Source organism: Elephantulus edwardii, unplaced genomic scaffold (assembly GCF_000299155.1).
Source record: "Elephantulus edwardii isolate Elephantulus edwardi_28Jun2011 unplaced genomic scaffold, EleEdw1.0 scaffold00082, whole genome shotgun sequence".
NCBI classification, from domain to species: domain Eukaryota; kingdom Metazoa; phylum Chordata; class Mammalia; order Macroscelidea; family Macroscelididae; genus Elephantulus; species Elephantulus edwardii.
Window position 1 is genome coordinate 7739342 of NW_006399832.1, and position 9748 is coordinate 7749089.

A 9748-nucleotide genomic window follows, 5' to 3' on the forward strand; every position below is an offset into this window, starting at 1 on the left:
GCTGTTGTTGCTCTTCAGTACTTTGGAGAGGTCTCTGACAGTAGACTTTCCCAATGCAATTCGTCTTTTGATTTTCTGTTTGCTGGTACCAAGAGGGTTGATTGTGGAGTCAAGCAAACTAAAGCTGTTAACAATCTCAATCTCTTCACCATCTGTCATGTGCTGCCAGTTGGCCCAGTGGGGAGAATCTTTGTTTTCTTGATGTTGAGCTTCAATCTATATTGAAGGCTGCAGTCCTTGACCTTCTGCAGCAAGTGCTTCAGGTCCTCCTCACTTTCAGCAAGTATATATAAACATGGAGCTCCAGTAGCCAAGAGGTAACAAGTTGCATTGTCAATACAAAGGCAGACAGTTTGAATCCACTAGGTACTCTATGGGATGAAGATGAGCAGTCTCCTGTGTACTTTATAGCCAATGAACACCCCCTGGAAAGTTAGCTGTGAGTTGATTCTAACTTATTGGTAATGAACAAATAATACACTCATTGCCATCCAGTCATAACTAACTCTGTAGCTGGCCCTCCATCTGGTTTCCAAAGCTTGCCTGGGAAGATACTGTTCATCTTTCTCCCTCAGAGCCATTGGTGGATTCTAACTGCTAGAGAGGCAACTTCCTATATAAACTTAAGCATACAAGCATAGGTGATAGGCCTGTATATTTGATGATTAACCACTCATTCTTGTTTGTCATAAAGATTTACAGGCATCGTCTGTTGAAACCATGACCAGGTGGGCACGAGTAACTACCACAAATAATAAGAGACCCTTTGCTGCGTCATCATGGGAGGATATGAAGAAGGGATCTTCCGAGGGAACAAGTCAGAGCCAGCCAAAGGGTAAACAACTTGACAGCAGTAGGCTTCCCCTTAAAAATGACAAATTCCAAGCAAAGCACAAAAAGAACAAGAAGAAAAAAGAGTACTTAAATGAAGATGTGAATGGATTCATGGAATACTTACGACAGAACTCACAGATGTCTCACAGTGGGGAAATGATAGCAGCAGACAGCCAAGATATGAGGGAAGAAGTTGCACTTGCTTTGAAGAAAGACAGTCGACGAGAAGGGAGAAGGTTAAAAAGACAGGCAGCAAAGAAAAATGCAATGGTAAGATCATTACTTCTGTTGTGCTATCTCCTTTATAGGTCTAGAAACATGATTATTCATACACATATATTTTAATAAGGTCTGATTGTTGATATGCATCAGGTTTATAAAGTATCTTTATATTACAGCAGCTGCCCCTTTTCTATCATCTCCATTATTATGTCCTCGAGGTCTTTGGGTAGAATAGACAATCTGTGCTGGACTATTCACTGATTTGTTGGCTGTTTGAACCCACGCACTGGCTTTGTGGAAGAAAGGCCTGGCTGTCTACTTTTATAAAGATAGTGGCCAAGAAACCCTGTGGAGCAGTTGTTGGGGGTCATTGTTATATGCTTTTGAATCAGAACAAACTCATTGCTGACCCTCCAGCAGTTAATCCCAGAAGGGGAGATTGTCCATCCTTCTCCTGCAGAGCAGCTGGTAGATTCAAACCATGTGCCTTTGTGGTTGCAGCACAGCTTCTTAGCACTCCCAGAGCTCTCCCAACAAGTGGCATAGTCACAATCAACTCATGCATAAAATTTAAATGTTCCCGTGCTCCTGTGTGGTACCACTGTTAACTTGCTTGCCTACTGACTGAACATTAGAGTTTTAGGCCTCCTGGAGGTGCCTCTGAAGAAAGGCCTTGCGATGTACCTCAGATTCTGTTTTATTTTCTTTCACTTCAAAGATGGTAGCATTCTTCCATATTAGGGATGAAAAGCACTGAAATGCAAAGTAGGCAGGTAACTGCTTAAAAGTCACTTCTGTCAGAGGTGAAATTCAAACTGAGAGTTTATCTAATGTCAAAAGTTATGAGCTTGGAATTTTTTTTTTTAACTTTTTCTGTGATTTGAGTGAAATTTACAGAGCAAATTGATTTCCTTTTCAGCAACTCAAATGTATGATTACATGATACTGTATGTATGTATAATGTATGTTGTTGTTTATGTTAAGTGCTGTCGAGTCATAGACGACTCATAGCAACCCTATGAACGAAAGTCCTCGACAATTGGCGTGACTTTCATCCTTTCTCCAGGTTCATAGGGTTTCCGGAGGCAAGCTATTACAGAAGTGGATGCCACCCCTGCTTCCAAGCTTGTTTTTACAGGGGAGCGCCACCAAACACTGTCCACCATGGGTAACCATTATCACATTTGACACATCAGTGTCACAGTGTTGAGCTTCACAGTGACCACAAGTTACCTCTGCATGGCAAGTGGACACACCAGGACTATACAACGTAGAAGAATGTTTCACCAAAAACAATTAAAGACAGGCCATAGGGCTGCAGATTAGAGTCACCTACTTTTGGCTTGATAGCATCGCTTTCGGTCCATTAGGCCACTGGTCTCTCTATGTTGTTAACTGCCATTGAGTTGTAGTTGACTCATAGCGACCCTGTGAACGAAAGTCCTAGACACTTGCGTGACTTTCATCCTTTCTCCAGGTTCATAGGGTTTCCGGAGGCAAGCTGTTTACGGAAGTGGATGCCACTCTTGCTTCCAAATGTATAATGTATATACATATATAAATTACATAATATATAAACATAATGTATATGCCTATAACTAGATGTATAATGTATGTATGATTCATGATACTGATTACAGTCCCCACATTCTGACAGCCTCTTCCTGTCCCATGTGTCCTTCTTCCTACTCCTTCCTGCCTTCATAGACACCTGCTGCCCTTTTGCTCTTGCATGGTCATTTTTCTGAGAAGAGCATTCCTCCCTGTTGCTCTTGATCACTCTGCAGGATCATTGTTTAGCTGAAACTTGAGTCATTGCAGTGGGTTCAGTGTTAGGATTGAAGGATGACTAGGGGCTAGAGTCTTAGAATCCCTATAGCCTCTATCTGACAAGTATGTCTGGTCTTTTTTTCATGATTTTGAGTTTTATTACATGTTTTTCTCCCAGTTTAAGGTAGTCTTCCTTTTGTGTTTCCTTTCAGAGCAGTCAGGGGTGGTAGCTGGCACCATCTAGTTATTCTCATCTCAGGGTAGTGGAGATTGACGTTCGCAAGGCCCATTTGGACTAACAGTCTTCGATTTTCTTCACTGTTTTTTACTTCAGATGAGGTGAGACCAGTAGTCTTTACATAGATTCTCTCAGGTTTTAAGAGCCCAGTCATTTCCCATTATAGGAGGATGTAGATTGGACATAGTTTCCTTCTATTCTGCATGGAGCCACTGAGTCATAGTCAACTCGATGGCACCTAACAACAACAACTACAGATACATATGCAGAAATGAGAGATCGATATGATTATGAGTGTCATGTCATTCGTGTTCTTGCTTGTGTGCCCATTTGTAGATTAATATCTGTTATTACTGATAATGCAAGCGTATACCCGTAATAGTTTCTTTCTTTGTGACTCTTATGCACCTCTCTGTATTCTTTTCCTTAGTGATACTGCACTGATCCCACAAAATTTATGTTCTCCAGTAATCATTTTTCAAACAGCCATTTGAAAATATAGCATCAAGTTGTAAATATAATAAAAAAGATGATGTTTAGGGAGCTCTGGTGGCCTAGTGGCAAGAAGCTGCACTGCAATCTCGAAGGCGTGGGGCTCAAATCCATCAGATGATCCCCTGGAGAGGAAGAGGCATCTCCTCTTGTGCCAGTCAGATCAGATTCGATGGTACACAACAAGGAGAGGGGGAAAAGAAGATGAAGTCTAGCTGACTAAATGTGTCCTCTTCTGTCTTTATCCTTGAAAAACTGCCATGGTGAGAGGCTGTCTGGTAAGAATCCTATTAGGAGCAGAGCAGAGTAATAGCAGAATTAAAACACTAGACTTCTGTAGTTACTGCTCCCTTTCCTGATGCCCATAGCGAAAAATACTTTCTGTAACACCTTTGTTTCTATAGTGCTGAACTGAGGTGAGGGTTTGATACTTGGGTGTACTCAGGAAACGGATGCGTCTTTCCCTTCTCTAAGCGAACTTCTGCCGCCTTTATGCAAAATACTATATGAGAAACAAGACTTGTCCGTTATTATACTTCTATTGTTTGTTAAAATGACCACATGTAAAACACTGTCCTTATGAAAGCTTAAAATTTTACAGGCTCAATCATGTTGAAAAAGAAAGGCTTCGTGTAGTTTAGTGGACAAAAACAAAATGAAAATTTTATAGCTTCTATAAATGTGGCTGATAAGTCAGTATGGCTGAATTTGAAAGATAATTATTTCTGTTTGGATCAGGATTGATACAGTTCTATTTGGATTTGAAATTAATTATCAATATTTTGAACAAATAAGTTAAAATTGAAAGATAATTAGATAATTTTCTTGATATTTAACATAATACTTAGTAGTTTACTGTTTTTAAAAGTTTAATATTAAAAAATAAAAAATAAAGTTTAATATTGTGATCTTTTAACAAAACTTTATACTTGTATTTAAAGGAAGGGAGGATTTTTTTTTAAACGGAATAAGTGTTTTATATTTTGTGATTTGCTGTGACCTCCTTCCAACTCATTTTTTCCCTAATATTTTAAAAATCTCATACTAGCACCAATTTTTAAATACATATAGATGGATTTGGCTGTGAAAATTTATCAGGCAGCTCTCCATAGTACCACCAACAGTACATTTGAACATCATTAAGGAAAATTGTAGTGGGTGATGGTTAGATTGTAAAGGTGAAGAGTATGAATTGTAACAGTAGAGGATGCCTTGATCAAGAATTCTTATGTTGATCTAGTTTGCTAATGTAGCCTTGTCTATAGTTGTAGATTAACTTCTTTATATTGTTGTTTGAGTCAACTCAATTTTAAATGTAAAAATCATTAAAAAATTGATATATAAAGGGGAATATTCTCTTCAAATATGATACGAAACTAGAATAATAATTGTAAAAGATTATGTATTTTAATGCATCTTTAATTTGGTTTTGGTTTTCTTTTTTAAATTTTATTATTTTTGTGTCTGTGTGTACCATCAAATCAGATCTGACTGATAAAGGAGGAGCTTGCCCTTCCTTGTCCAGTAGAGCATCCTCTGGGATTGAAGTACAACTTCTTGCCACTAGGCCACCAGTTGTTGTTGTTATGTGCCATCGAGTTGTTTGTGACTCATAGCGACCCTATGTACAACAACCCTAAACCCTACTCTATCCTGTGCCAATCGTACTGCCTCTGACACACCTATCCTCATTACCCCAGTCACTGAATCAGTCCATCTCATAGAGGGTCTTCCCCTCCTGCACTGTCCCTCCACCCTACCAAGCATGATGTCCCTCTCCAAGGACCTGTCTCTCCTTACAACATGTCCAAAGTATGTCGCACGAAGCCCCAGAATCCTTGCCTCCAAAGAGTAGCCTGGTTTAACCCTCTCCAGGATAAATCTGTTTGTTTTCTTGGCAGCCCATGGTACATTCAATACTCTTCTCCAGCACCACAGCTCAAAGGCATCAGTTCCCCTTCTATCCTCCCTAGTTATTGTTCTACTCTCTGATGCATAACAAGTGATTGCAAAGACCATGGCCTGTATCAGGCGCACCTTAGTCTCCAGAGAGACACCGTTGCTCCTGAGTACTTTAGAGAGGTCCCTAACAGCAGACTTTCCCATCGCAACACTTTTTCTATTTCCTGGCTGCTGGTGCCAAGAGTGTTGACCGTGGAGACGAGCAAACTGAAGCTATGAACAATCTCAATCTCTTCACCATCCATCCTGATGCTGCCAATTGGTCCAGTGGTGAGAATCTTTGTCTTTTTGACATTGAGCCTCAGCCCATACTGAAGGCTGCAGTCCTTGATCCTTTGCAGCAAGTGTATGAGGTCTTCCTCAGTTTCAGCAAACAGGGTTGTGTCATCTGCATAATGCAGATTGTTAATAGATTTTCCACCAATCCCGACGCCACACTTCTCCTCATAGAGCCCAGCCTCTCGGATAATCTGTTCTGCATACAGGTTGAAAAGGTATGGAGATAGGACACACCCTTCCCTATTCTGAACCATGCAGTGTTACCCTGCTCTGGTCTGATGACTGCCTCTTGGTCCAAGTCTAGGTTTCGCATTGGAACGATCAAGTGTTCTGGGATTCCCATTCTTCTCAGAGTCAGCCACAGTTTGTTATGGTCCACACAGTCAAACGCCTTTGCATAATCAATGAAACACAGATAGACATTCTTCTGGTATTCCCTACTTTCAGCTAAGATCCATCTAACATTAGCTACAATATCCCTAGTACCACGACTCCTTCTAAAACCAGCCTGGACTTCTGGCAGTTCTCTGCTGATGTGCTGTTCCAGTCGTTTTTGGATAATCTTCAGTAGAATCTTGCTTGCGTGTGAAATCAATTTGTTTATTTTTGTATATGCATATTTTGAAAAACAATGAAGTAGTTAGCTATTGGTATCAAAGAAGTAGGTAATAAAATTGTTTAAAATACCTGTCATCATTGATAATGACTGCTTTTCTCATTTAGTGTTGTTAAGAAGAGAGAATCTAAATTTCTTTGTAGTCTGAAAAGTAGCTGAATGTTGGAGCCAGATTTTTCTTTTTGGGGGGGCTTTGAAGGGTGTTTTTTTTTAAAATTTGGAAACATTCTGGTCCCTGCTGATGGCATTTAAAAATTCTTTAGAAGGGAATGTGGATATAATTAAAAATCTTAATATTTGTGAGTATTAGAGACTATGTTATATAAAAAATGAAGGATATAATTTTTTATATGAAAATATCACACGATTATAATCATTTACGTGGACTCATTTAATAAAACTTATTTAAATATTTTACTTTGAAACGGAAAATACAATTTTGAGTGAAAATTTTACAGCCATTGTTATCCTTTCCATTACTACTAATGAACTAGTCCATATTTGCTTAATTCATTTAAGCAGTTTCCTCCTGTGATGCCGTTTATTTCTTGTTTCTGAGTTTGATGGGTTTGTGCACTGAAAGTTTTCTAGAACATTGAGAGTTTCTAATGGAAAAAGAACACTTCTTTCTGTTCAGAAATACGTGAAGTGCTTTTTCCTTTACATAAAAATGTTGAGAATTTTTTAAAAAGACCTAGCTTATAACTTTAAGATGAAGAAAGTTTAGAGATGCTTTTGAGAATAAGAACTGGCGAGCCCAGGTGGTATTACAGTGTGGATGTTCACCTTTTGTTTTCTCAGGTATGTTTCCATTGTAGAAAACCTGGACATGGGATAGCAGATTGCCCGGCTGCCCTTGAGAACCAGGATATGGGCACTGGAATATGTTATCGGTGTGGATCCACAGAGCATGAAATAACCAAGTGCAGGGCCAAAGTGGACGTAGCTCTTGGTATGTTTTTCTGTTGGTGGTTTGGTTGGTTGGTGGGGAAAGTGTCTATGTTAGGAGTATGTCACTTAACATTTTGAAATTGTATTAGATTAATTTTTAAAAATATTTTTTTAAAAAATACATTTTCTAATCAACAAAGGCAATAGAAGAGCCATGTAAGCGAGACAGGGAAAAGCACTCTGTGAGTCTATAAATAATAGAGTGCTATTTGCTCAGACCCCTTTGGTTGAATGTATGTCCTTATGTAATTGAAAAACATACAAAAGGATATCTTTTTAGCCTAACAGTGAGGAGTTACTTTGGTCATTCCATTGTATGAACTGACTTGTGTCTCTATTAGTGAGATCTCAATTCATTATTTCTTGGTTCTTAGCACCACTGACCAGGTAATAAATTTTGTAAACAAATTTTCTTCAGTTCTTATGATCACTTATAGCTGTGCTTGACTTGGAAACAGTATTTAAAATGGGTATAAAATGATTATGCCTTTTCTCTTATACTTAACAAATTGTAGATGGTACTATAAGTTTTACATGTATAAAATTAGAAATCCTTATGTATGACTTAATTCTGGCGCTTTGAGTGACTATAGTGCTACTTTTCTTTTTCTGTACTTGACAGGTTTTAATAAATACTTTGGGGGATAAAAAAAAATACATTTTCTAAGTGACATTTTAAAATACTATTGTAAACTTACCAGGAACTGTTGATTCTTAACAGGGGAATTTCCTTTTGCCAAATGTTTTGTGTGCGGGGAAATGGGGCACCTGTCCAGATCTTGTCCTGATAATCCCAAAGGAGTCTATGCTGATGGTGAGTGCTGTTACCCTCACATAGAAAGATGTACTGAGTCATCACACAGAGTTGTGATTTAATTTACTGTCAGAATTCTAGAATAAATAGCAAAACCTTGGAAGTTTTACTATTTTTATCACATGTTAGTTACATACTGGTTTTCTTATGTAATGTGATTAGATCACTTATAAATTCCTAATTTGAAATGTAAAAGCAGCAGAGGGATTAGTTCTTAAGCTAATATAAGATTTTTAAAATAATGTAAATTGACTCAGTTTAGCATACCATATTAGTTATAATTTTGTGGCCTGTTAGCTATTATCTTAAGATCCTGAAATAAAGTCTCTAGTGTTTAAAGCTTTAAGAAAATTTTTATGGTTAATGGGAATTCACACACTGGTCTAAGAGCCTGTGCCTGGGGTATCATGAGGTTCTAGACCTTTCTCATCTTATGTTCTGGCCTCCCTGCGGAAGCTCAATAATCAGACATCATTTTTTAAGTAGGTTAAACTTGGACTCTAATACTAGCCCAGCCCTCGACAAGCTGTAGGGCTTCGGCCATACTCCTTTTCCCAGCCTCGTTTTCCTCACTTAGAAGATGACAGTGATAAACATTTCATTTATTCTGAAATGTTTGGGTTTTTTCCATTTTATGTCTCTGAAATCAGGGTATATCTTACCATTAATTGGTGTCACATAATTGGCAGGGTGTGTTTCCTTTGAATGGTATATATAAGTTAATGATATATTTACAATCTCTTGAATTGATGCATTGTGCTATTTTTTTAAAGAATTTTTGTAAGGTCAAAATACAGTATTTCAGTGTCTGAAGTACTCTGAATTATAAACTAGTAAAGAGGCCTGGGCCTATAGGAGCCTTTCAGATGTGAATGACCAAAGATTTGTATTGTGAGCCAAAATCATGAATTTTTTGTTGTTGTTAATTACATCAAGAAGACTAGAGCACCGAAAAATGAGAGTTCAGCTAGATTTATATTCCATAGAAATATTTTTCTCACTAAGTGACTTAACACTTGTAGTGGGAAAATCCCCTCTAAAACCTCCAAGTCTCTTCACAGTGATAACAAAGAGTTTGTTATTGCATTGAAATAGTGTTTTACAAAACAGGTTTATTCTTTTTTAAATACTTTTTTTAAAACTTTTGACAGAATACTCCCAGGTGATAGAAGAATTGGTGAAGATTACAAATAAAAGTGGTTGTATTTGGGGTGTATTTGATTGCTTAGGTCTTGGTTGACCTCTGTAGGGATTTTTCTTTGTCCAAATGGCTCTAGGTGACAACATATTACTGACCATGAATTTCTTGGAATTATTTTAAAATGTAGATACAGGGTTCTGTAAAGGGAGTCTAGGGATATTTGCTGAGAATGGAACAGCTGTGGGTTTCCTAGCACATTAGATAATTGAGGCCAAAAAAGTAATAGTGAGTTTAGATGTACATCATGTTGTTGTTGTTGTTGTTTTGTGCCATCGAGTCGTTTCCGACTCATAGCGACCCTATGCACAACAGCTCTAAACTCTGCTCTATCCTGCGCCAACCGCACCGCCTCTGACACACCCATCCCTA

The 9748-nt window shown here is 38.2% G+C and overlaps 1 protein-coding gene across 1 annotated transcript in view; it reads left to right on the top strand.

Moving 5' to 3' along the window:
* The first annotated feature begins 715 nt into the window (after positions 1-715).
* ZCCHC9 (zinc finger, CCHC domain containing 9) overlaps positions 716-9748 on the top strand; it is a 14300-nt gene continuing 5267 nt past the window's right edge. Inside the window, exons 1-3 of the mRNA XM_006889860.1 lie at positions 716-1104; positions 7215-7365; positions 8086-8178. Coding sequence (XP_006889922.1) covers positions 721-1104; positions 7215-7365; positions 8086-8178 — 628 coding nt within the window. The 5' untranslated portion in view covers positions 716-720. The remainder of the gene's footprint in view (positions 1105-7214; positions 7366-8085; positions 8179-9748) is intronic.